General features: G+C 54.0%; 9 protein-coding genes across 9 annotated transcripts; 4 read left to right on the plus strand and 5 right to left on the minus strand.

Moving 5' to 3' along the window:
• Window positions 1-288: 288 nt before the first annotated feature.
• J4E78_009005 (uncharacterized protein) lies at window positions 289-2328 on the minus strand (the record flags this gene model as incomplete). The annotated part of the gene is made up of 2 exons (XM_049369603.1): window positions 289-1765; window positions 1838-2328. 2 exons carry the CDS (start codon window positions 2326-2328, stop codon window positions 289-291), a joined length of 1968 nt encoding a protein of 655 aa, XP_049218564.1.
• A 1596-nt stretch (window positions 2329-3924) lies between these two features.
• J4E78_009006 (uncharacterized protein) lies at window positions 3925-5657 on the plus strand (the record flags this gene model as incomplete). The annotated part of the gene is made up of 3 exons (XM_049369604.1): window positions 3925-4115; window positions 4169-5309; window positions 5373-5657. The coding sequence occupies 3 exons, from the start codon at window positions 3925-3927 to the stop codon at window positions 5655-5657; spliced, it is 1617 nt and encodes a 538-aa protein (XP_049218565.1).
• Window positions 5658-6041: 384 nt separating this feature from the next.
• Window positions 6042-6620, minus strand: J4E78_009007 (uncharacterized protein; the record flags this gene model as incomplete). Its single annotated transcript, XM_049369605.1, has 2 exons — window positions 6042-6312; window positions 6445-6620. 2 exons carry the CDS (start codon window positions 6618-6620, stop codon window positions 6042-6044), a joined length of 447 nt encoding a protein of 148 aa, XP_049218566.1.
• A 1938-nt stretch (window positions 6621-8558) lies between these two features.
• Window positions 8559-9588, minus strand: J4E78_009008 (uncharacterized protein; the record flags this gene model as incomplete). The annotated part of the gene is made up of 3 exons (XM_049369606.1): window positions 8559-8775; window positions 8826-9316; window positions 9367-9588. 3 exons carry the CDS (start codon window positions 9586-9588, stop codon window positions 8559-8561), a joined length of 930 nt encoding a protein of 309 aa, XP_049218567.1.
• Window positions 9589-11939: 2351 nt separating this feature from the next.
• J4E78_009009 (uncharacterized protein) lies at window positions 11940-13166 on the plus strand (the record flags this gene model as incomplete). Its single annotated transcript, XM_049369607.1, has 3 exons — window positions 11940-12105; window positions 12153-13082; window positions 13135-13166. 3 exons carry the CDS (start codon window positions 11940-11942, stop codon window positions 13164-13166), a joined length of 1128 nt encoding a protein of 375 aa, XP_049218568.1.
• Window positions 13167-14092: 926 nt separating this feature from the next.
• Window positions 14093-16363, minus strand: J4E78_009010 (uncharacterized protein; the record flags this gene model as incomplete). The annotated part of the gene is made up of 1 exon (XM_049369608.1): window positions 14093-16363. One exon carries the CDS (start codon window positions 16361-16363, stop codon window positions 14093-14095), a length of 2271 nt encoding a protein of 756 aa, XP_049218569.1.
• Window positions 16364-16958: 595 nt separating this feature from the next.
• On the plus strand, window positions 16959-18830 carry J4E78_009011 (uncharacterized protein; the record flags this gene model as incomplete). The annotated part of the gene is made up of 1 exon (XM_049369609.1): window positions 16959-18830. One exon carries the CDS (start codon window positions 16959-16961, stop codon window positions 18828-18830), a length of 1872 nt encoding a protein of 623 aa, XP_049218570.1.
• Window positions 18831-18946: 116 nt separating this feature from the next.
• J4E78_009012 (uncharacterized protein) lies at window positions 18947-22319 on the minus strand (the record flags this gene model as incomplete). Its single annotated transcript, XM_049369610.1, has 2 exons — window positions 18947-22027; window positions 22308-22319. 2 exons carry the CDS (start codon window positions 22317-22319, stop codon window positions 18947-18949), a joined length of 3093 nt encoding a protein of 1030 aa, XP_049218571.1.
• A 373-nt stretch (window positions 22320-22692) lies between these two features.
• On the plus strand, window positions 22693-24176 carry PHO85 (negative regulator of the PHO system; the record flags this gene model as incomplete). The annotated part of the gene is made up of 3 exons (XM_049369611.1): window positions 22693-22708; window positions 22922-23208; window positions 23256-24176. The coding sequence occupies 3 exons, from the start codon at window positions 22693-22695 to the stop codon at window positions 24174-24176; spliced, it is 1224 nt and encodes a 407-aa protein (XP_049218572.1).
• Between the last annotated feature and the right edge of the window lie 2643 nt (window positions 24177-26819).

Consider the following 26819-nt stretch of genomic DNA (forward strand, 5'->3'; position numbering starts at 1 on the left):
AGGCTCCATAATGGTAGGGTACACTAGTCTTTTCGCATCGTGGATTATACGTGGTGACGGTGCATCCTTGTTATACTCCAGTAAGTTCTACTTATATCAGTCGAGCAGATGGGCGCTAGTGTACATGTACCTGTGTGTACTCATTACAACTTCACTCACATAAACTTCATCGTTATACACTCCATAAAACCACAAAAATAGAAAGCCGAGAAGCATATTTCCATACAACAGGTCCGTTTTAGGTAAGACTATCTAACAACCAGCCACACCAGAAACATACACACCACTCTACTTCTCCATCAAACTCTTAACCCACCCCGGCACAGCCGGTCTCTTCTCCCAGCCCTCCTTCCAACTCTCCCTCCACCCTTCTTTACTAGCCGGCATGGCAAACACCGCCGTAACAAACCACACCGTCTCCCCTTTCTTAACATCCTTCTGCAGAACCGGCAACACCGTCCTACTCTCCTGCAGATTACTATTCGCATCTGCAAGAATAACGCTTCCCTCGCGGTTCGTCTGGTAAACATCCGCGATACCCACTGCGCCCGTACGGGGCGAAGCCGCGAACGCGGATGTAGAGTCTGAATCGCCGCCCTCGGGGATGGACGTGTCAAGTGTACGCAGTGTGCCGTTCCATTCGGTGAGAAGACGGCCGTCTGATTCGCGAGCTCCGTACACAGCCCACGCACCCTCTGCGCTCTTGATATCGCGACCAGACGTCACGCGATGGACGCGGAGATGCCAGTTCGGCGTCTCTTCCGCCGGCGGCACAAGATACGACGTAATCTCCACATCACCCCAAGGCTTCATACTCGACACCAGCACGGGCACGCCATCGAAGTTCTCAATCGACGAGTCCCCGTTCAGCGCTCTTCGCATCTTCCACAGCTCGCCGCCGTCGTCGGAGAAGGCAAGTTGGGATTCTGGCACGAATTGCTCGAGTTCTTGGTAGCCGGTGGAGACGGAGTAGGCGAAGGCGGCGCTGTAGGCGAATTTTCCGTATTTTGCGTTGCTGTTCTTGATGGCGTAGTGGCAGGATTGGCCAGAGGAAAGCATGAAGCTGTGGCCGCCTGAGCGGCACACGATTTGACGGGGGTGAGGTAGCGGACGCACAACGCGCGTGTTGGCATAGGGATGCGGTTCTTCCTTTGCGGTCCAGAAGGGGTGGGATTCAGGGACTGCGAGACAGGCGAAGGCGAGCATGCACCAGTACGGGCTTTGAGGCGAATTGTAGTTCTCCGCGAGGTAGTAGTTGGGGTACGAGTAACCTACCGTGAGCATGCCGTTGGATTGAAAAATGTCATGTTGCGTTGTCCACCACCGGAGATTGCGCATCCAGATTCCTTTTACTACGCCCCAGGAGAGGGGGGCGGGCAGCTCGAGGTCTGCGTACGCGATTGCGCCCCAGAAGGCGACCATGGCCCAGCGGTAGGTCAGTGAGCGGCCGAAGGTGATGGCGCGGCCTTCGGGGTCGAAGAAGTGGACGAAGTCTTGGGCGTACATGCGTGCGCGCTCTTTGTACTCTGCAGCTTGCTCTGGGTCGATGTCTGCGGCGAGTTTGGAGTAGAGGAGTTGTAGGTATTGGATCGCGAAGGAGCCGGAGTAGTAGTCCATCTGGCGGTAGGTATCAGGTCCGTCGTTGGACCAGCCGTCACCGCGGTAGTACGTGTTCAGCTGTTTGATGTCCTTCTCCAGTTGCTCTTTCGACCACTTTGCGCCATTCCTCTCGAGTCCCAGGTTGGCGAAGACACGGAACCAGAGCCTGACAGAACGTTAATATCACGTCTCATGACACACGACAAGGGGACGTGAAGGAATAAAAGGGCCATCATACCAATTCGTGTCCGGCATCTTCTTATCATTCATACTCCCCAACCACGTCTCTACATTCTTCTTCTGCCTCTCCGTCAACGGATCCCAAAACTCTTTATTCGCAACCGCAAGCGTGAATCCAATCGGACACGCCTCCACCATCCTCTGATCCGTATCCTCCATATACCCCCAAAACTCCGGACTCTCAGGATCCGTCCCAGAGATCAGACCTTGAACAAACTTGTCCGTTGCAGCATACTTGTTACCCCCAGCTAGCAGAGGCGCAAGACCCCATAGCGGGCGAGCGAAACCTTCGACCTGCGCACCTGTCTCATCGAAACGTGTACCCGTGCTGCCTACTTTGATCAAAGCATTGTTGGGTGAGAAACCCGGAATGAGGGGATCCAGCAGTGAGCCCACAGCGGCAACGACATCGTCGCGCGTCTTGAGCGGATTCGTGGAGAAAGGATGGAGGTTGAACGCCCGATTGGCGTTTGCCGTCTTCGCCGCCATGCTTCGTGTGACCTAACGGTATTTGCTTCTGCGAGTGGCTTGACAACAATACGTGACGATCACTGACTTGACGGTGGCTATCGCAACGCCAACTTCCGTGTTCCGCTATCTCCGCTGCGCGGGCGATTATGTTCAGGCTTCCTTGGCGATGAGTTTGGCCTGGAAGAATCTTGATGTAAGATGCGGGTGGATGCGTATTGGTGGTGTTAAGCGCAGCCGATTAATGCCCAGGAGCCCAGAACCCCAAGACGGTAGAACAAGATGCAGGCAGCGGATTGGGCGTACTGAGGCGAAAGGCTTGACTCCAGTTCGGTATTCGATTTCGCCGTCGTCGAGCACAATCACAGACACACAGTCTTTCCAATGTTTGACGCTGTTCTCTTCGTTCGTGGGGTTGTTGGGTTTAAGTGACGGATGCAACGTATTGGTGATGCGCAACCTCGGTGCAAGATCGTACCAACACAATCCCGAACCCTCTCTCATCAGCCTGAACACATACAAAGTAGACAAGTAGACCAGCACCCCACGACCAAATTCGACAGGCCACAGACGTCCATAACCGTTCCACTCCACAAGTCATCCACAACGCCTCGTGCTCGACCCATCACGCGTCGGCGCGGCCGTGGGGCATCCCTCGCCCCGACCCCATCGCAGGTCTAATACGCGGATAAATAGCCACAACAACCGTAGCGCCTTCCTCAGCGGGGAGAAGACATGTGTCGGATTACTCACCTTGCCCAACACGGAAAGGTCGCAGGCCGTTGCTTCCCATTCCACGCCCCCGCAAGAAAACGGAAGGACAGCGGGGGGAGACCCCAGACCGTGATCGAACCTGGAGATATTACTCTTGGCAACCCTTTGATATGCAATCCAACTCGCAACGCCACCCAGCCGTCAATTGGACGGAAAAAGAGCAGGACTTGGCACTTCCAAGACGGCCTTTCATAGCTCCCACTAATCCCACCGCGTGCTTTCCGCCGAGCCAAGGCTATCTCACTACCAAGCATGCTTCGACAGAGTGCGGCGCTCGTCCTGCATGTGCCCCATTGGCCGGAGCCACAAAGGGACGTTCATCTGATGCTCTGGGTACCCTGTCTGTGTGGCTAGCGGCAGCAGCTCTCGCTGTGTGTGGAGAGAAAGAGCAGTGTGGAAACGTGGAGTCTGGGGTCTTGAGTCCGGGGTTGATGGAGGATCACGATAGCTTGCAGGCCAGCCATGGGGCAAAGACCGCGGTGACGGACCAGGCGAGTTACCCCGTCTTGAGCAAGGAGCTAGTGCTGCGAGGATAGCGCATGGGCCGCTGTACCGTCTGGCTGTTTATATATCATGGCCATGCACATCCCACTGGGGAGCTTTTTTAGACCAGCAATCTGCGGAGACCTTCACTCTTCTCTCGCTATTCTCTTCGAACGACACCTGGTGTGCTATACACCAGCGTCTGGTCTAGGGTCAAGCTTGTGGTTTGATCGTTCTGTCTGTCGGTATGTATTCGGTCCTTGTGTCCCACAACAGCTTCTCCATGCGTCATACATACTGACGAGAAGATAGATTCATACTCCCACCGACACGGTAGCATCCCCCGATCTACCCGACATCATGGCAGCTCCATCCACCGGCGCGAAGTTTATTCGCATGATCGTCAAGAACGACTCCATCAAATCCGACCCTCACGAGATCTACGGATGGCGCGCTTTCGCCATGGCGGGTTCCGCCTGTTTTGGTGGCATGTTGTTTGGTTTCGATATCGGAACCATTGGCGGTGTGCTTGAATTGAAGGAGTTCCAGGAGTGAGTCTTTCTTCTTCACTCCAATCGCTCCGCGACACTGACAATCCACGCAGCAAATACAACATCACCAACCTTGACAAAGTCGGCAAAGCCAACTTGAACGCCAACATCGCTTCCACCCTCCAAGCCGGATGTTTCGCCGGTTGCTTCATCGCCTCGTGGGTAGCCGACCGCTGGGGCCGCAAGACCGCCCTCCAAATCGCCGGTCTCGTCACCATCGTCGGTTGCATCATCCAAGCCGTAGCCATGGGCGCCCTCGCAGCCATGTACGTCGGCCGCTTCATCGCTGGACTAGGTGTAGGAGGCGCCTCCATGGTCGTCCCTCTGTACATTTCCGAAAACGCACCCCGTGGTATCCGCGGTGGACTCACCGGTCTCTACCAACTCTTCATCGCCACAGGAACCTGCCTCGCCTTCTGGGTCAACTACGGCTCCCTCATGCACCTCTCCGGCGGCGCACAAGTCTACATCGTGCCTCTTGCTCTCCAGGCTCTCCCCGCCGTTCTCCTCGTCGGCTGCATGGCGCTGAACAAGGAATCCCCTCGTTTCCTCGCTAAGCAGGATAAATGGGAGGAAGCTACCACAGTCCTTGCTCGCATGCGCAACCTACCGCACTCGCACGCCTACGTCCAGGACGAAATCAAGGATATCGCCGACCAGCTTGAACACGAGCGTATGCTCGTTGCGGGTGCAAGCGTCAAGGACCTTCTCAAAGAGATGTTCACCATCCCTGGCAACCGGAAGCGTGCTCTCATTTCCATCGGTCTCATGATTTGCCAGCAGATGACCGGAACAAACGCCATCAACTACTACGCGCCCCAGATCTTCGCCGCCCTCGGTCTCAAGGGCAATTCCGTCAAGCTCTTCGCCACAGGTATCTACGGCATCGTCAAGATGGTCGGCTGCTTCGCTTTCCTCATCTTCGCCGCTGATTCTCTCGGTCGCCGCCGTTCGCTCCTCTGGACATCGATTGCACAGGGAATGGCCATGTTCTACATTGGCATCTACATGCGCGTCGACCCGCCGATCATGGGCGAACCGGTACCAGGAGCCGGATACTTCGCTCTCGTCTGCGTGTTCCTCTTCGCTCTGTTCTTCCAGTTCGGTTGGGGACCTGTATGCTGGATCTACGTGTCTGAGATCCCCGCCGCTCGTCTCCGCTCCCTCAACGTTGCCATCGCCGCTGCTACACAGGTTCGTTCTAATCCTACACCCCCCTCCATCCACATAAGAACACATAACTAACAAACCCCACAGTGGCTCTTCAACTTCGTCGTCGCGCGCGCAACCCCCAACATGATGGCCACCATGGGCCAAGGCGGCTACGGCACCTTCTTCACCTACGGCGCCTTCTGCTTCTCCATGTTCATCTTCGTCTGGTTCCTCATTCCCGAGACCAAGGGCCTGTCGCTCGAGAAGATGGACGACCTCTTCGGTATCACCGAGTTGGTTAAGAACATGGAGGCGGACCGTGAGAACCACGCTGATGACATGGACGCTAAGAATGCGACTGTGGTCAGGGAGGAGAAGGTCGGTCATTAGATCGACTGGTCTCGGGATAATTGATGTTTGCTGGTTTATTTACTGTTTGGGGTTGGCTAGGCGGCTGGAGCTTAGTAGCCTGGACATGTTGTAATGAAGTCATGGGCTTCGTGCCGCTCTTTGCACAGATTCTTGAGTTTTGTGACTTGAATACTGTGATGGTGAGGGTGTGTGAGATGCGAACGCTACTAAATGACTGTATCAGCAAGAAACATTCCATAATTCGTGATATATATACTGTGCAGATACTCAATGCCGAAGCAAAACCCCGTACAATTCCCCTCTCCATCTCGCCACCAACGCCGAATGCATTTTCGTATCGTTGTGCACATCCCCCATCCATCTCACCCTCCCCTGCTTCCTCCTCTACCCCCCTCCCTCCCCCTACTCCCTACCAATCTCCCCCTCATCCAAAATGCCCTTCTTAACCAGCTCCTCTGGGCTCGGCCTGGCCTGCAACCCCTTCTCCAAATTATCCGCGCGCATATGCATATCGAGTTCTTTCTGGTGTCCTTGCAGGGCAGGCGCGGCGTTGGAGGCAGGCAGGATGTTGCGCTCGATGAGGTCGGCGCGTTCGGGGCGGGCGTTGAGGCCTTTTTTGAGTTGGTCGGTTGCGCGTTGGCGCTCGAGTTCGAGGGCTTTGGCTTGGAGGGCACTAAGAAGGGGAGGGGGTGTTAGTGGAGGGTTCGGAGCGTGGGTTCTAGGGGTGGGGGTGGTGGATGGGTGGTAGAAGGGTGGTGTGACGGACGGATGGTGTAGGGAGGGATGGCGAGGGGAAGGGACGTACGGAGCAGTCGTAGTATCCAGTAGAATATGTCTGTTCTTCAGATCCTGCGGCTCAGGCCTATGCTGCAAATGTTTCTCCAAACTGTTCCGGCGGTCCAGAGAGCGAACGGGCGAGATGGGTGTCTCGTCGACGATGACCTCAGCCGCGCTTTCGTTCTTGATATCCTCAGTCGCCATGTTGGAAGTAATTCGTCAGTTCGCTCGTCGATATTGAGGTTGAGTGAGTAAGTAAGTAAGTCGAGCAAGTGGTAAGTAGTGAGTGAGTGAGTGTGTGTGATCAAAAGGGAACTTGTGAAGCTGCAGGTATGGGCTAGCTCCCAGGTACTTGTACTTGTCCGCACTCGAAGGGCAGCAAAGCAAGCTGGTTTGTCGGGTGCCTGCCTGAGCTTCCAAGCTCCCTCCCCATCACGTTGCACCGCACCACCCCGACCGCGGCTTGGTTGCGGGGCAGCCGCACATCCCTGCATGAGCAAACCTTGGAAGCGCGTCAGGTGTGTGACGGGCGTCACCTACGCACGCCGGATGAGCGACAAACAAAACATTCTTGTCTCCCGAGGTTTTTTCATCTGACATTCTGCCATGGCAACAGCTGTCATTCATCCTTCCCTCCTACCCTTGATTGTGTTTGGGGGGTCATCCAGGTACACAGCCACTGCCTTGATTTCGCTTTCGCGTCAGCCGGAAGCCCGTACCTGACCGCCAGAGCGTCCATGCACCCCAGCCGCCTGATGTCACGATGCGGCGGATGAGTCTTTTTACGTTTTTTCCTCGTTCAAGGCGCCGAAAGGTGCAGCGTCGCAGTTGTGAGGCTGCAGTACAGATGGGGGGACCCATAGCTTGGGCAGCTACCTGCGGTCGGTCGATCATCTGGGGCGCAAGTGCATGAGTGGGTAATTACGGCGTTGGCCGGCTTTACTACTAGTTAAACGACAAACACGCTAAGCTGAATCTACACGAGAACGGCCTGTACGACAACGTCAATGCTAACTATAGTTAACTTCTGTCATCTGTTTGGAAATATGGGTGAGTGTTTGGATGAACAGAGCAGTCACGGAAGGTGTGTTCTGAAGAGAGGAACAGAGGAGTATAGGCATATTCTTTGTATACAATATCCTACATCTCATACTAAACATCAACACCAAAGAAAGCTACAAGAAAAAGACCGACCATCATCTACCACCACCTCACACCCCACACTCATCTCAACCTAAGCCGACTGACAAGCCGTAACAGTCTCAGTCTTCGTCCCCGGAACCGTCGTAACAGCGGCGCACGCCTACACAAATCACCACCACAGTCAGCTTACTAGATCCACCAATAGCCAGAATAGTATAAAGAGTACGTACCGGTCCAAGACCACCGAGGTTAATCGTCTCAAGCGCACATCCGGCACAGTCGGTGAAAACAGTAGACGTCGTTGTTGTGGCGTTAAAGGTACAGGTTCCGACTTGGATATCTGGGAATGTGAAGACAGTCTTGGTGCAAGGTGTAGGCGATGGCGTGGGAGAGAGAGAAGGAGGTGGTGTCGTGAGAGGCGATGAGGATGCTGATTGCATCAGGAGAGTTGCGACAGCGACGGAGAAGAGTGAGGAGAACATGGTTGGTCTTGGTGATGCTGGAAGGTATCGATGTTGAGTGACTTCAACAACGAGCCAAGCATGCCAACTATATAGACATATGAACAAGACATCTCACTAAGTGAGATGAGATGAGGTCAAAGGGTTAAAGGGCCAAATTACATCACTCGTATTGTTCATTGTACTGGTGCGGCAGCTTAGAAGAGCTCGGCGGTAAGCCGGCACGGATTCACATGGAAGAGAGTTCGAGATCAATATCATTATCGCATTAACTATGAAACGTCCATATTATGGGCGTCCAATCCGTGACTATTGACAAGCCTCCAACTCCGGTAATGAGAAAGTTACATCATTGAGGAGAGATACTGCCTAAAGGACAGTCAGAAGCTGAACATGCCGCGTACGCTTTTTCCATCTTGGTCACTGGTTCCGGCCCTCTTAGTCAAGGTGAACCATGCTTGTCGAATCAATCTGTACTCGTGCTATGACACAGCTGACATGCTCACGAGAGTAAGACATTTGTGCTGATGAGGTACATTTAAGCACCGTCATCCTCACCAATGCGGATGGCACCCTCGCGGCTGAGACCGTTGGCCCAGAAGCCGTTAAGCTCAACATCGCTCTCGCGCATGTTAGCGTGGGCAACCAAGAGCCAGGCACCGAAGACAGCCTTGGCGAGAACATCGAGGACAGCGTAGGCAATGATCTCAGTGTCGACGCTAGCCTTGCGAGCACCATCGGCGATACCCCAGACGCTGGAACGGATTAGTATGAAATCGGAAGCGTGAGTGTTCATGAAACTTACATGGGGTAGGCAGTCCAAAGGACAGCGGTGTAGGCAGCGATGGAGATGAAGAAACCGCGGAGTTTGTCACCCTTGGCGCGGGCGTTGGCACCACCGTTAAGACCAAGGTGCCAGAAGACGAAGAGGAAGGCAATGCACGAGATGGTGTACCAGCCCCACTTCTGGGCAGTGTCCTCAGTACCGAAGGCAGCGAAGAGACCAGTGAGAACCATGATGATGTCGGCAACAACCATCATGATCATGTGTCCACCGGACATGCCAGCAAGGAGACCGAGGTCGAGGAGCAGGAGAGGGGTGGTGATGGTCCAGTCGACGTAACGGGCCCAGTAGACCTGGCGGTAGACGACATTGTAGGTGTCGGGGACGTGGTCGTGCTGCTCGCGCTCGACCTCCTTCTTGAGGGAGACACCAGCGCCGGAGGCCATGGCGAAGTAAGAGAGGGCAGCGGTGAGGGTGATGATGGTGGTGATGACATGGTAGAGGCGCTTGTTCTGGGGGGTGTTAGAATCTGCTGTCTGGAGTAGCTCCAGATGGTACTCACCAAAGGCACCTTCCAGGACATGACGGTGAAACCGGCAGAGGCGATCAGCATGAGAACAAAGACGACCCAGAGGGTCTTCATTCCAGCATCGCCGGCAACCTCGTAGGTGGGCTCAGGTCCGGGGGCGACGGTTGGGATGGGAGCAACCGAAGGCAGCGACGAGGCCGTCGCGGTGGGCAGCGGGAACATCTCCGAGGTCTTCTTCAAGACTTCCTCAATCATGATGGCGGTTTGGTGTTGTGATGGGACTCCGGGACCTGTACAGCAACAATTGGTGCTGAGGGATCTATGGGAGAGTTGACAATGAGAAGCAGGAAGAGGGTGAGACGAGGCGGAGTTATAAAGAGGAGAAGCTAGGCAGCTATGCGGTCACCTGTTGGAGCTGCGGCAGGAGCTATACGAAACAGGAATCGAGACGTCATAGCCCCTCACGGCATGCACTATTGATTGGTTCCCGCTACGGCCTGCGTGAGAAGCAAGGATGCGCCAACGCCAGCTCTGCGCCTGGAGCTTCAGAATAAGGGTCTCCGCCGGCTGCGCGAACATGTTGTAATCATGGCAGCGCTGTCAAGCTGGCTGTCAATTCACCCACTCTGCCCATGTGGTTGCGACATTGGGCGCTCTCGTGGGGTGGGGCGGGCTGGCTGGCGAGAGGTACTTTGGTACATCATCAGTGCTTCATCACGCCAAGCCGTCCAGGATGTTCCCCACAGCAACGCGCTGTGCACGCCCCCAGCAGCTCCCACTGCTCCCATTCTAGCCCTGGCAAACCGGTTTCAGTACCACCGATTGTATTAACTTTTCGATCTCCTCCTCCGTGCGCCGGCATGTGTCTCATGGATGGGTCCCACGATCGCCTCGATTCTATCGAGTTTGCTGACATCGCCATGCCCATCGAGCTGTACTCCGAGTATATGCGACGCGACCCCGCCCACTGTACATTGGCGCGCGTTTTACATTCCGTCAGTCCACAGCCCCTCACGGTGGTGTGATGTGGACCAACCATCCAGAGCTACTCGACAGCCGAACGGCCCGAAGTGCATAGCTTTGCACTTTATAGCCAGCATCCCAGACGACTCTTCATTGTAGACGCGCATCGCCGTCCATCACCTCATGTGTTGAGACAATACCTAGGTACATGTCACCGGATCACGCGGCAGTGCGGAGAAGGCGGAGTGCATACGCCTGTACACCCTCACATCAGCGCGGCCGGCCAAACCTAGATGCAGCTACCTGCTACAAGTGGTACTGCGACTTGCGTAGATCGACAGCCTTGTACGTTGTATCTGGCAATGCGCCAAGCAGGTACATCGCGACAGCCTCATCAGCTGAACAGAAGATTTCCACCGCTTCACCAATATGTATAGATCTTCGCGCAAGCCTGCCAGGCCTTGTCGGCTACCTGCTCGGTACTTGATGGCTTTGTAAGTCTCACCACCGCGTAGCCCGCCTCCTCTTTTTGGCTGTCGTCAAGGTAATCTTCTTTGTCAAGGTTCCGGCACGGCTCGGAATTGCCCTTCAAGATCTTTCAGCAATTTCGAAGCGCCAGCTTGATCGTACCTTCTGATCTGGGCGCCTGCATCGTAAGGAACTGTCATTCGGAATTCGGAAGAGTCGGAATGATTGCGCCGTTGCACTTCAAGTTCAGCATTGAATGCGCGCAAGCTAGCGACTTCAACTTTTCATTCCAGCCAGGAACGCGGCCAGTATCTTCCATCAGTGTCTGCAGTAGATGCACCGCATCCTGCAGTACCGCGCGACGCCGGTGACCAGACACTCTTGTCTTTGAACCACTGCGTCTATTCCAGCCCGTCTCGTATTTGAACGAAGGCCCAGGTCGTGTAATACGGGCATCGCGCTGCCGCCTTCATGTCCCTCGGTCGAGGCATGCGGCAATGCGGCTTCAGAGATTGATGTAGACGTGGGCCTGTTGAGGTTTCGGCAGGTCCTAGCTCAAGTAAGTGGAATCGGGCCTAGGATTGCGGCTGACTACTACTGAACGCACGTTCGCCGCATCGTAACAACCGCAGCGTCGCACATGCCACACCAACACCATGATTGAAAAAGTCCCACGTTCAGCGCGCTCTCGAAGGCACTTTACATACGCCTCCCCCCACGGGTGACAGCTATACTGGACCCCATAGGCTCTGCAAGCTATGCACCAGTGGAATATTTGCCCTTAGCGTGCCATCAGGGTACTCTGAGTAAGACCCTTCTGGTATATCGCCCGCCTTCACACGTCCAACCAGTTCCGTACTCCGTGAATCCTTCCTGAAGACCCATCAAAGCACCGTCAAGCATTTCCATCTGTCCATCAGGGTGCTTGATTGCGTTCAAAGGATCCAATATATAGTGCTTGTTGTTACCCAAGACTGCACAAGACACGCCCAGCCGAACCAAGCTTCTCCCAAGGGTTGCTTCTCCACTGAACCATTACCAAACATCTGGGTCACTCGGGTCCACGCCAACCAGAGATCGACAATATTAAAGTACATCTTGTCTAAATTTGTATCAAACGGACATTCCGTGCTATCACTACTCTTCACTCAGTTGCCAGCGTTCTATACACCAACATGGCTTCTACCGCCCTCGATATTGCACGTCTCGTCCTCCGTCAAGATGACGGCGCAGAGTCACAACCTGAGGAGGTCATCACCTGCGGCGGCGACAACGAGTACGATGGCCGCATGGGCACCCGTATCTCATCCATCTTCGTCATCCTGGTAGCATCCAGCTTCGGTGTGTACAAGAAACCATGCCGATCTTCGCATGCTAACATCGCACAGGTGCCATGTTCCCCGTCCTAGCAAGACGTTCCCGTAGCAAGCTGGTCCCCAACTGGGTCTTCTTCGCCGCCAAGTACTTCGGTTCAGGCGTCATCATCACAACGGCATTCATCCATCTCCTGGCCCCAGCAAACGAGGCTCTCGGTAACGAATGTCTGACCGGTGTTATTGCCAAGTACCCTTGGCCCGAGGGCATCGCCCTGATGACGCTCTTTCTCATGTTCTTCCTCGAGCTCATGACAATGCGCTACGCCAAGTTCGGCAGCGACCACGACCACAGCCACAGCCACGAACCCACTGGCATCTCCCCAGCCGCCCACGCTGACGACAAAGCCCACGACCTCGAAGGCAGCACCGGAGGCAGCAGCGGCAACCACAACATCCGCGGCGACGACCACCTCGGCCACCAACGCGACCATGAAGCCGAGCTGAAGTCCGACATGGCCCCCCGTCCCCTCGTCCCAGACGGCTACGCCTCGCAACTAACCGCCGTCTTCATCCTCGAATTCGGTGTCATCTTCCACTCCATCTTCATCGGCCTCACCCTTGCCGTCGCCGGCGAGGAATTCATCACCCTCTACATCGTCCTCGTCTTCCACCAAATGTTCGAAGGCCTCGGTCTGGGAACCCGTCTTGCGGAAGTCCCCTGGCCCGCGTCCAAGCGCTGGACCCCGTACTTCCTTGGTCTCGGCTACGGTATCTCGACCCCCATTGCCATTGCTATTGGTCTGGGCGTGCGCCAGTCCTTTGCGCCTGAGAGCAGGACTACGCTGTTGACGAATGGTGTTTTCGATTCCATCTCTGCTGGTATTCTGATTTACACGGGTCTTGTGGAGCTTATGGCGCATGAGTTTATGTTTAGTCCGTATATGCAGAAGGGACCTGTTAGTAGGACGCTCAAGGCGTTTGGTCTTATGGTTCTTGGTGCTGGTAAGTCTTGTCCGTGCCCCATACTATCGACTTTATACTAACGTAATATCAGGTTTGATGGCTCTGCTCGGTTACTGGGCTTAGATCATCGTCATTTCTTCATTACTCTTTCCACTGCTCTTTCTTTGCTCTGATACCCGTAGATCAAGGCTGGCTTCTGTGCTAACGAATTTCTCACCTCGATAGAGGGGTGCATGACGGATTAATGGATTTCACTAGAGAGGTTTATACATAGACCGGGTTCTTACCATGCCTTAATGGAAGCACATGTTCTTCATTCTTCTCTCTGGTCGATATTCGACTCGATGTTGTTCTCATCCTGCGCACGCTGGAGTAATCTATTGCGGGATTAACAGGAGAGACGGTCATGTGATCGAGTAAAGTGTCGTACTCAAGTGTGTGCTGAACCAAAAGTCAAGCGACGTAACGCGTTGAAACGACCTCATCCCAATAACCGTCAAGCGCATGCAACACTAAATCCCAACAAGGTTCTTCCAAAGTGTAAAAGCGACGTATATTGGCTATGTAAAGATTTCTTATATAAAAACTCTCTCTCTCTCTCGCAACTGAGTAGTAGTAGTTGTGGGGGGTATCATAAAAACCGAACTGACTTTGTGCACACAACACGCGTAGACACGAGCCCAAGTAAAAACAGCCAGACGACAAGATCTTTTCCAAGATTGTTGACGTAGGCCGTAGATTCAAAAACATTATTGGAGTTGAACGAGAGTATGTATGTATATATGTTGGCGGCCGTGAGAGAAAGTGGAAAAGAAAAACAAAGGAAACGGTCGTGGGGGGCGTCGAAATCGCATTCGACGCATTGTGCCGTTGTGCGCCGGTTTGGAAGTAAGGTGGAAAATGCAAAATGTCCTTTATGGTGTAACGCCGTGGTGCCCTATGCATGCTGCAAGATGAAGTAAGAAGAAAAGGTGGGTATGTGCAAAGCTGGTAAAGCAAGAGAGAGATAAGTGTGAGCTGTGCGTGCGTGCGTATGTATGCGTGTGTGGTTATGAAGATGCTTCCAGAGCGTCAATCGACGCGTGGAGGTATCTGATCCGTTCTTCGAAGGGGGAGCCAAGGGGACTGAGGGTCTCGTGTTTCTTTAGGTCGGACTCGCGGGTCGTTGCGTAGGAAATCCATGTACCGGGTAGTTTGGGACGGAATTCTTTGACAGGACTTCTAGACTGATCTTGTCCGTCGTCCGTAGGCGATGCTGCTCGGGAGTGATCGCTGTGATGATCCATGTGTTCGAGACCTTCGAGATCTATACCGCTGTCCCGGTCGATGACGCGATCGGATTGAGGGAAGAAAGGCGAGTCTAGAGCGTCGATGGCGTTGTGAATTGGACTCCAGGGGCTGAGAAGACCCCTAGATTCCTGTGGTTCGGCGGCATCGTTGTCGTCGTCTTCCGCAACGAGCACACGGCCACCAATCTTGACATCGCTGACGTGCACTTTGTACTCCAACGCCTTCTGGCCGTCTTTGATCAGCTGTTCTGTCCACCCGAGACACTTCTTAAGGCTCTGGTTCATCTTCTGGCTGTCGTTCAACATCTCGCGATGTTTGGAGAGGTCGAGCTGGAGACGCTTCTCGTCACGTGAGCGGTGTGCTTCGTCTCGCTCTAGCTGAGCGCTCGGGCTCAGAGCACCCTCATCGAATGAAGACTCGCTATCCTCTGGATCCTCCTCTTCCTCCTCAGGTGTTTCGTCCTCCTCTTCTGCTTCAGACATGTCCGACAGGTCCCCTATATTTCCAGAGCCAATGGCAGAAATTTCAGGAGGCGAGCTAGCCATATCAGCAGAGAAGTGCCCAGCTCGGCTCATGCGACGGAAGCGTCTAAGCTCCGCCTTTTGCTTTCGGACCTCCTTTTCCAATGACCGGTTGATGGCGAGGAGCGAAGAGTTGCTGATTTCGAGGTCAAGCACTTTACGCTCCCTTCGTGCATTGGCAGCAAGTTCGTTCATCATCTCGAGTGCGCTCTTGCTATCACTGTTCCTCTTGCTGTCTCGCGTTGGACTTGCTGATACCGGGGATCCAACAGGGGAGAATGCGGTGTAGCGACGAGCGGGCGTAGGTGCTGCATCATCGGGGAGGGAGGCACGATTCTCAGTCTGAAGTGGGCTTGGCTGCATGGCGGATGGTTCATTAGTCGATGCCTTCTTCGCACTCGTCACAGAGTCGATGGACGACAGACTGGAGCTCTTGACATGCCCTCGCTTTATAGTGGAGGCGACGCTAGATCTCCGTCTGGGGCCATCAGACACATCTGGCGTGTTCGATCCAGTCAACATGGCGAGAGCGGAGTTTCCTGAACTGCCTCTACTGAGGGCTGGCCGGACCTGAGAGGCTCCCTTGCGATATGAGAGATGTGCAAAGTCCTTTGTAGGCGAAGGCGGGCGAAGCGACCCCCCTTGTCCGCCTTCTAAGGGCGGGAGCAGATCTGGAGATGTAGGAGGCGGCGGAGTGAGAATCGGCTGACGGTCTTTTCTCTCGGAAAGGGAGTCGGCGTGGAAGAACTTGCTTTCGGGTTGGGAATCGGCATGGAAGAACTTGCTCTCGGGTTGGGATCTCCCTAGGGACGACAGCGGTGGCGATGGTACGGTGGGCTTCGCAGGGGGCTCATCCTGTCTTCCGTCGGCATAGAAGAATGCAGGCGCCTTCTTCGTGGGTGCCAGTACCGGTGCTGGTTGTTCGTGCGGACGTGCGTCGTTGGCATGGAAGAACAGGGATGAAGCGTCTTTCCTGCCAGCGTCGGACGGAGCGGTATTGTACATGGAGAGCGAGGGCCTCGGGGTCGGCGTGACATGGCTGCTGCTTGGTCCCGGTGTGCTGCGCGGTCGCCCCCCTACCGCTGATGAACCGCTCCTTCCAACAGCGCTGTGCCCGCTGAATCCGCCAGTCTGCTCCCTGGCGTGGTGGTCTACCGTGGAGCCTGGTCGCGAGCTGCTCGGGGTAACAGAGGGGGTACCGCTGGGCGTAGACGAAGCGCTGTCTACGCCGACCCGTGACTTCCTCGTGGAGGAGCGAGGCGTGACATTGCTGCTCAGGAAGGGCTTGATGGGCGTCACGTCGTTGTGCGAGGGCGCCGGGGCCGCAACCTTGGGCGTGGTGCCATTGCTGGTGCGGGCGGTGCGGGTGCTCGAGGAGCTGACGGTGGAGGAGGCGGTGGGCGCAACGGCAAGTCTCGGGGTCAAGGGCGTCTTCGCGGCGGTTCGGGTGCTGGCGAGCGTCGGCTTCAGCGGCCGTGGGTTATTTCGGTCGGTTCGTTCGATGGGCATCCTCTGGTGAGTGCGGCTATAGTTGTGGTGTTATACTGCGGATGCGGAGGGAGATCATGGCCTTGCCGGGGGGCAATGGGCGCGGCTCGGGGGGTAATGGCGGTGTTGACGATGGTGTGTTGATGGACGCTAGTAGCGTGTCGGATGTCTGCAGGTCATACAGCACGGCGCTCTACGTGTATTGCCCCACTTCTACAATGCCAGCGGTGGAGGAGTGCAGATGGTTGGCGTCCAGTCCATGGTCGGGGGCCAGACAGGAGCAGGAGAAGGGTTCAGGTGGGGAGGCGTCTGTGTTGGTGCGAGATGAAGTAACTTTGGTGGCCCTGAGTGATCCCGGAGGGTTTCAAACGCCGCTAGGCCCTGTCAGGAGTAGACGTGAAAGCGCGTCATGACCTCGAGAGGGCCTCATCTCGCGTTTTTATGGGGCCTCCTGTCGCCCTCACAAAATGACCCCCCACTTACCATGAGCGATGCAGGGTCCGCCCATTCACCACCATCATGCGCGCAGCCCCGTCGCGCACACGTGCCCCGGCATGCACCGAGTCACCGTAGTCACGACGCGTCCGACCTGCCTCGAGTGGCCACCACAACCACCATGACCACCGCCAAAGGAGATGAAGCCTCCCGAGATATACCAGAGCGGCCGCAGCCTGCCCGAACCACGTCCACCGAGCACGACTCCCTAAAGTACCACCTCCTCGGCCCATCGCTCACCAAAGCTGGCCAAGACAGTGTAGACCAATCGAAGGTCTCTGAGGTCATCTACAACGCGTCCAAGGGCTCCAAGTTCTTCAATAATGAGGAGGTCAAGGACAAGAACCTTACCGAGAAGATCAACAAGATCCTGGAGAAGAGACGCCAGCTGGAGAAGATCGACTTGACCTCCGACCAGCGAAGAGCCGATGACTACATCGCAGAGCTGGAGCTGAGCAGGGACCTGAGCCAGGTGATCGTACACCTCGACTGCGATGCTTTCTACGCGGCAGTCGAAGAGCTAGATCGCCCGGAACTGAAAGACGTTCCGTTCGCCGTCGGCAAGGGCGTGCTGACGACCTGCAATTACCATGCACGCAAGTTCGGCTGTCGCTCCGGTATGGCTGGGTTTGTCGCCATGAAGCTGTGTCCGCAGCTCATCTGCGTTCCTATGAATTTTACGAAATACATGGCCAAGGCCGAAGAGGTCCGCGAAGTACTGGCGCTATACGATCCTGACTACCAAAGTGCGAGTTGCGACGAGGCATACCTCAATCTGACAGAATACTGCCAGGAGCACCACATGACACCCGAGGAAGCTGTGAGCCAGCTGCGCGCAGACGTCTTTGAAAGAGCCAAGATCACCGTCTCCGCTGGCATCGCCGCCAATGCTAAACTCGCCAAGATTTGCTCAAATCAGAACAAGCCAAACGGGCAGTTCCTGCTTGCCAGCGACAGGCAGACGATCATGGAGTTCATGAAGACCCTGCCTACGCGAAAGGTCAATGGTATCGGTCGCGTCTTCGAACGAGAGCTGGATGCCATAGGCGTCAAGACATGCGGAGACATATACGCACATCGAGCGTACATGGCAAAGCTATTCGGGCAGAAAGCATTCCAATTCTTGATGCAGTGCTATCTCGGCCTAGGGCGCACTGTCATCAAGCCAGCGGAAGACCATGAACGCAAGAGCGTCGGCACTGAAACTACCTTCAGAGAGCTACAGGGTCGCGATGCCCTGCGTGACAAGCTTCGGCATATCGCTGAGGAATTAGAAGGGGATCTCAAACGCACCGAGTACAAAGGAAGAACGCTCTGCATCAAGATCAAGCTCCACACCTACGAAGTCCACACGCGACAGACAACGCCGCCTTTTGCCATACATAAAGCAGACGACCTCTTCAAGTACAGTCTACCGATGCTCGAGAAGCTCATGAAAGAGATACCGAACATGAAACTACGCTTAATGGGTTTACGAGCTACGCACATCATCAGCACGAAGAAGCCTGGAATCGACTTCTTCGGTCGCGCAGCGAAAACATCTTCAACCACTACCACTAAGACTCCCGCCTCCAAAGACGAAGGAGCATGGGAGACATGGCCCGAGGAAGAGTTCGAAGAAGCCGCACGACAAGAACGAAACAACGAAATGAACGAACTAGAGAAGCTGTCTCAGGAACAGGAGCAACAGCAGGATGAACAGCTGCCAGCCGAACCACAGTGGCAGTGTCCTATTTGCTCCATCCCGCAGGCGCCCGATGATGCAAGCTTCAATGCACATATAGACTTTTGCCTCTCGAAACAGACTATCAAGGAAGTTGTCAAATCTACAACACCGCTGCCGCCCCCGCCGCCAGCTTTCGAGAAGCAGTCTAGTGTCTCCAAGACGATATCCAAGAAGGGGAAGCGCGGACGACCCAAGAACGAAGGCACGTCTTCGGAGCAGGAAGCTAGGGAGAAGAGACGAGCGTTCTTTTCGCTCGGGAATGGATGATCTGGAATCACACATAGGTAATGCAGAAGTTAATCGACTACTCGTAATGCCGTCGTCGGCTGTTTGCGTTCGTGATGTGATCTAGAGACAAGATCTGTCTTCAATCCCAAAGCCAACTAACTAAACAGATACACTTGAGAAGGTAGATCCATAATCCACCACAGCCCTTTCACTTTCCTCAGCACACGCAAGTCCAGATCCCGTCTGTCCAGAAGTTTCCTGGCCTTTGCATCATCAGTTTCCATGTCAGGTTCAGTTTCGGATGAGTCATCCGCTGCTCTTTCCTTGCCCTTCCCTCCAGCTCCCGTTCCGTCCGCAGCGTCAGAACCCATTACACCAGGAGCGTCGTCCTCCACCCCAGCACACATACCTACAGCACCGCCGCCATCTTCCTTGACTTCAACAACCCAGCACGTACTCGTGCTCCTAAGCTTCGGCCTTGGCAACACCTCGCGTTCTGGATCATACGGCGTAGCCACCAGACACGGCCCATCCACATCAAAAGCCGCCAACAGCGTCCTCTCCCGCAACCTCTCTTTCCGATCAGACCATAGATCCCTCCGCAGAATCTCCGGGTACGTAACCATAGTGTGGCGCGTACCCCCCATTTTGCCATTCTTCGCAAGATCGCTCTCGATGGCTACGGTGAGGAACTGGCGGGCAAGTTGACGGCTTACAACGGACCGCATGGATGATGGGATGGCGGATAGTTGGTCGTTGTGTGCTTGGAGGTCTTCTTCGAACGTGGTCTTAAGGTGTGAGTCTGGAGGTGAGGTAAGACGGGCTGGTTGTTTGGGTGGCGTGTAGGTTCCGCACCAGAGGCGGCCGTGCTGCATTATGCGGTCGATGAACCATAACTGCGCGAGGCTCGCTTCGAGCGTCTCGTCGAGCTGTAAGGTGGCAAACGGGCGGTTTGCAACATCCGGGTGGGCGAAGAGCGTGTCGTCGACTTCATCTGGGAGTTGGTGCTGTGAGTCTGGGACTTGATCCGTTCGAACGGAGTGCCATATGCTGTTGGCCAGTCCCTTCATTAATTCTCCTTCTTCCTCGGGTGCGGCCAGCGTGTACCTGATGTAGCGGAGAATGCTAAAGACAATCTGAGCGATTGTGTCACGCATTTCGGGGACTTGCTGGACGCGCTTCGCATCGAGTTTTCGTTTTACTTGTATTCCAGCGTGATCGAGGTTTCCCCACACAGACGATTCATTTGGGATGTGGCCCCAACGGCGGAAATCCTGACGAGCCTGCGTGGCTACATTCGGTTGGTTGAAGCGCTGGAGGAATGCTACTTGACGCGCACGAGCTTGTTCCACTGTCTCGTCTTTCTGCCGCTCAAACAGTATGACCCAGCATTTGTAGGATTCCCATGTATCGGCCCACTCTGCTTGGATGGGTGAAAAGTCGATGTCGCGTTCCACGGACCAGAGATACGAATGGAGGAGCATTCCTTCGGCAGTGAATCGGCCTTGTCTGCTTGTTTGGAGTCGTATATTGATGTAGTCGCGAACTTCACAGTATTCAATCCGATGAGCCTCCAGGAAGATGTTCTGGAACAAGTTCGAGCTCGATGCACTTCCAGCGTAGATATCTCCTTGGTCTTCGTGGCCCTCAGGTAGATATGCCTCTGGTACTAGCAAGGACAGGTCGCCATTACTCAACGCCAATGCCAATATAGCTAGACGCAGTGAGTGGCAATTGGCGTTGACTTTCCTTGTGTCCAGTCGGAAGTCGTAATCGCACATGTTCGCTTTGATAGCAAGTCTGTCAGCATTGAAGTAACATTCGCGATGCTTCAGCAGTGTCGGAGCTCCCGCAGCGTTGATCGTAGGACGCTTTCCGTAGAACCCCTCGGTGTGAGCCTGCACGATCTGATTGATTGTGTTTGCTTTCTCGGTTCTTGGATGGAGGCGGTCTGCTACTTCCAGCACAGATCGAGCTCCCGGATAGACTTCTTCTGATCCGAGCCCAGATCTGGCAAGATAGTTTCCCATATGAACAAAGTCGCGTGTAAGCAGAGATCGCATCTGGTCGAGAATACGCCAGAATCCACGCAAGTGTATGCAGACGAGCTTTGACTCCCAGCTTCCACGATTATCGTCGAGCGAATGGTAGGGACGAAGATCTTCTCCCTCCGCTCGCCCAAACCGAAAGCTGGATTGGAAAGTAATCCCTTGGCCGCGCCGGAAAGCCAGCATCAGTCCATTCCCAGCACAAATCGACTCTTGAACAACCCACGCACGGGTGTACCACCGGTCTTGACTGGTTCGATGAAGGAAATCGAGGATTTGTTCGCAGAAGCGGCGATCTATTACGCTTCGCTTCCCTGTTCGGCCAGGATACAGCAAAGACTCAACGGCTGTAAGTTGCTCCTGCGATGTGATCTCGACGTCGAGTAGACCCGCCGTGACGACGGCTCTGTTATACACAATGTCCATCGACTGTATCCCGAGCTCTTGCTCCTCCCAGTCTTCTTTGGAACTGGTTTCAGTCGGTTGAGGGAGACACTCTTGATCGATCCATATCATGCGGAAGCCGTATGAAGTGGCAAAGTCCACGGCACGATCTAGAACATCGTCGAGAGCGCGACTGGCGCGGACGCGTCCGTCGAGATCACGGACCGTGTAGGTTCTCGGAGTCGGGTTCTCTCCACGAGGAGGCCAGCAGTATGACACCGCTACATAATGTATGCATATGTCGCGCGAGCTGACGCCGTTCCCACTGAACCATTCCGGATGATCAACCACCGGATTGACCAGACGGAACTTTCTAGGCTTCCACCTGTGCGGAAACTCGGGATATGATGCGCAAACGCGGCATTTAGTTTGTGTGGATTTGTTGGCTTGTTCTGAGTGTTCAGCGACACTGCCTCCCTTTGCATTTGGAACCTCGCCACCTCCTTCTGGGTCTTGGGCTTTGTGATTTCCAAGACTCATGTTTATAGCGTACTCCTCCTTTCCCTCTTCGTCGTCGCTGTCAAAATCGTCGAGTTTGACATCTGAGTCATCATAAACCAAGAAGCGAATGCGCCTTGACGCCCAATGTCGAGCATCCGCTCGCTCGAAGGCATGTTCGGAAATTTTCGCCATGTCTCCGAAGAACCCTGGTCCTATGGATGTCGAAGTGTTCATAAGATCATTCTCCATATTCGCTGTTTCGTTCTGACGATCAGATTTGCGGATGTCGATCTTCTTCTCTTGCTGTCAACCGTATTGTTTGTCTGCTCGAGCGTCGTCTTGGACTGATATACACGTGATTTGCTGCTGGTTCAGTAAGGTGCTTGAGATCGTACTGAGGAGCTCCTCATGTCCTGAGAATCTAGAGCATTAAATACCCTTACCGGTCAGAAGGCTACAGTTGCGAGGCTGACCACGCCCCATTCATTCCAAGTAGCTTGCGCGTACGGTATCACCAACCATTCAGGAGTCTTTGGCTATATTGGAAATAAGCACCAAAATTTGCGTGCAGACAATCTGTCACCCATTGCGGCATGCTGTGCGATGTGCAGTTGAGTCGTCTTACAGGAGGATACGTAGAGACGGATTGTATGCGTTCTTCCAGGAGTGTTGGCTGATCGGACGCGTGTACGACACGATACTCGGCATATCATGCGTGTATTGCAGCGACGTGGTGGAAGCTGTAATGAATAAGTGTGTGTCGTAGTTTATCGTTCAATGTCTAGCTGCAGTGCGAAGTCTCGCGTGTGTGTGAATGCAAGCGGCATCAACCATGTCTATGGTCTCTGCATTTCTGTAACAGCTGATATCGTGATTGTAGTCATTCCTGGCTTGAGGCTCTAGTGTCCAGTAAGAGTGCTCCAAAGCAATGCGTTTGATGAGTGCATCCAGAAATAGCAGTCAATTTGATGAAGAACAAAGCCCGTGGCTGAAGGCAGAAGTTTGGCGGGCATAGCGCAAAGGCAGGCGGCTACTCTCGCCCCACCAAACCCACTCACATCCCACCCGTGGACTCGTGCAACAGTCATTCTCCACCCAAGCGCCGACGAAGATCCCCTGCCCTGCTGTTCTCGCGACTGGACCCTTTTATTTAATCATCACCCCCCTCGCTCACCACGACGGCGTCACCAGCCCCAGCCCCCGACAAGCCCCCAAAGCCGCCCTCGCCTCTGCGCATCGCCAGCCAGCTCACAACCGCCTCGGCCATCCTCTGGGACCCCAAGTTCACCTCGCGAGCGCCCCCGGGCAGTCTCCAGCCCGTCCACGCCGGCACGCTTGTCGCCCCGCACCGCACCGACTCGTCCATCAGCGTCCGCAACCTCGGCGACGGCTACACACAGCCCATCGTGCCTACCATGGACAACCGCCGCCACCCCAGCTCCTTCCAGCAGCTCGAGAAGCTCGGCGAGGGCACCTATGCCACGGTAGGCAGGAGCGCCATGTCGGCTATACTGTGTGCTAATGTGCCCAGGTCTTCAAGGGTAGAAATCGCCAGACGGGCGAACTCGTAGCCCTCAAGGAGATCCACCTCGACTCGGAGGAAGGCACGCCCTCGACGGCTATCCGCGAGATTTCTCTCATGAAGGAACTACGCCACGAGAACATCGTCCTGCTGCACGACGTCATACATACCGAGAACAAGCTCATGCTCGTCTTTGAATTCATGGACAAGGACCTCAAGCGATACATGGACTCGCGCGGCGACCGTGGTGCTCTGGACCCCGCCACCATCAAGTCCTTCATGTACCAGCTGCTTAAGGGAATCGCCTTCTGCCACGAAGCCCGCGTCCTCCACCGCGACCTGAAGCCCCAGAACCTTCTGATCAACAACCGTGGCCAGTTGAAGCTGGCCGATTTCGGTCTCGCTCGCGCCTTCGGCATTCCAGTCAACACCTTCTCCAACGAAGTCGTAACCCTGTGGTACCGCGCCCCCGATGTCCTGCTCGGCAGCCGGACCTACAACACCAGCATCGACATATGGTCAGCAGGCTGCATCATGGCCGAGATGTACACTGGGCGGCCGCTGTTCCCCGGAACCACCAACGAGGACCAAGTGCAGAAGATCTTCCGGCTGATGGGCACACCGTCTGAACGATCATGGCCAGGCATCTCGCAGCTGCCAGAGTACAAGAACAACTTCCCCGTATACCACACCCAGGACCTGCGTCTCATACTGCCACAGGTCGACCAGGTGGGGCTTAGTCTACTCAACTGCATGCTGCAGCTGCGGCCAGAGATGCGCATATCGGCTGCTAACGCGCTGTCACATCCATGGTTCAACGATCTCCCACAACGGCAGCAGGAGATGCAGATGCAGGCTCAAGCACAGGCACACGCGCAGGCCCAACAAGCGCAGATGGGCGGCTACCAGGTGCCTCAAAACGCATACTAGAAGAAATACTGGAGGAGCGCATACTAGGCGCATGGCGCTTACTTGGCGTATGGCGTTTACCAAGATGCGCGAATTGCATGGTTTTTCACTCCTGCGCAGCTGGATGCTTGCCGCTCTGCAGCGGTAACTTTCGACACTGCTCCCGGGTTCCAAACGACGCGAGATGCGTTTTTCAGTCTAGGATTTTAGTATGTCTGGAACGGCCAAACGTACGTGGTCAATGACGTACCGCCTGGACAGCCTTTTTGGCAACATGGCATGCGTTACGCATGGACGTTGGGATTGGGTCACACCACCGCGTGCTCTCAGTTGCCTCAACGCCCGTACGTGTGTGATGGTGCGCTGCATATATGGCACGTGGACTTGTTCGTTCGATGTGGGTGGAATGGGTCTGGTTTCGTGGCTCCACCAGGCGTGCAGATTGCAACGCACAGATTGTAATGCATTGGGACCATGCTTAACGTCGCATTTGACAGCTGCGGATAGCTGTTAGAGTTATATTCATACCATGAAGCTCTTTCTTATTGGGTAGCTACTCCCAAACAACAACACATTACTACGAACTTTACTCTTCTTTGATAATGACACCACATATTCCTTTGTTCAATGTTTCCAGTGACGGGTACATTGAGTACGGACGAGCTTCTTCCCTCTTTTTAACACCAAGCAGGCACTTGTATTCTTCTGGTATAACAACTAGACGATAGCATCGTCTTCGCCATCGTCACCAAGGTACTCACCCGCACCCTCAAGCCTGTTTACCACCTCATATGTTAGTCCTGCCAGGCTTGACTAGACCAGTACATTGAGAACTGCCAATTAACACCCGCTAGACTCCACTTTCTTCGTCTCATGTCAGTTCCTCGAATAGACCTGCGTGCATTCAAAGTCACATACACCAGCAAATTCAGGAAGGCTACTATTGTAGAGCAGCTGTGATGGTTTGGTTACAGCAGCTTCTAGTATGTTTACTGCCGGAGCGGCGAGATCCAACTTACACATCTCTCATGATAACCCTACCGTCTTTAGTACTCGTTACAGATTAGTTAGACTTCTTATTCTGCCCGTGACGTGCTAGCTCTATTATTGATCTTTTTCCTCGTCCGCGTGCAATCTCAGAACAAACATACAATATATCTAGCCGAGCTAGACGTTCTAAAAAACATCGGAATAACCTCGAGAAGCCTACGAAGTGGAGCTTACACTGTAACACTAAGCTCTTCTCTAGCCGTCTGCTGCTACAACTACACTGTCTTGCCTCGCATGTATAGTTATTCTTTTCCGTGTTAATGCTACCGTTATCTATAGTACAACCCCGCTCCTTCTATTACAATGCCTAATCTTCTACTCTCTAGTATATTATACTTACGACTTCTCTCATCTGCGAGAGTGTCCCGTCTCTTCGTCTGGGTCGTCGATGTTAGGGAAGTTGTGAGTGAGTGGTTTCGCTCTGCGTTATTGCAGTACTATTGGGTAAAATGGAAGTTTACTCTGCAGAATGACATTTGGAAAGGTAGAGAGTAAAGCGCTATCTTCTTATCTTTGCGCTCGAAGCTATGCGGGCGATGTTACGAGATCGAAGGGTGCGATAGCGACTAGTTTGCGTGCGCTTGTAGAGTATCTGAAATGGGGAGATGAAGTAAGATGATTTACTAGAGAGGATGTGTGTTAACAGGCTTTTATTAAAGAAGAAGCAGAGAGAGTGAGAAGAGGAGATTAAGAGGGTGGTGAAGAGCTAGGGACGAGCTAGGAAAGCAGGAGTTAGTTGTGCTACTCTAATAGAGCAAAGGAATTGGGATAGAGAGATATAGTGAGGGATTTGGGCAGATTCTGTGAGTGACGACAGATTTATTTAAAGTGTCGGACTCGATGTATATCTCACACACACACTTCGGGCTGCTAACACCGATTTTTAATATGTACGGGAAAACTGCCTCAAAATTGTCATATCCTCGTTCTACAATCTTACTAACCTACTATCCGCTTAACCACAAGCTCTAAATATGACTGACAAGATGTTCGCGCATCTGATCGCGCATCTGATCGCTTAAATGTCTATATATGCTTTCTTGTAGCACTTAATCAAGTTGAACTACGCTGAAGTGGTGAGGGAAGGTAACGAGATGTATGCGCGACCTGCTCGAAAAGAGAAGTATCGTCAACACAAGAGCTTGCCTGCTCGGAGAAGCAATAAGTTCTTCTTAGATTTGTTTGTGTTCTTGTGCATTGTTGTTTCCTTTAAAAGACACGAGAGCTAAGTCTCGCGACTTACGCGCTTGCTCTAGTTCTTATTAAGCACTCCGATCTTGCTTCTTTTGCTACTTTGCGGCTTCTTATCCGTCTTTTCTTCGTTGCTTGGGTGTTAATCTTGTAATAATTGCAGCAACCGTGCGTATACATTTGTGTAAGTTAGGTTATCTAGTAGGATACAGATGTGAAGAGCTTTCCTTCCTTGAAATTCCCTGGTTGAACTATAAGTCCTAAGCACTACGAGCAGACTACACGAATTGTAGAAGCCTTGAAGACACGAGTAGATTGTTGCAAACACACTAGATATTATGCTATCAAAACAACTGAGAGGTGAGACGAGACGCGAAGGAGCATATTTGAATCTCTTCTGCAGTATTCAAATCCTGTATATGC

Source organism: Alternaria triticimaculans, assembly GCF_023758025.1.
Source record: "Alternaria triticimaculans strain BMP 0046 chromosome Unknown scaffold_18, whole genome shotgun sequence".
NCBI lineage: Eukaryota > Fungi > Ascomycota > Dothideomycetes > Pleosporales > Pleosporaceae > Alternaria > Alternaria triticimaculans.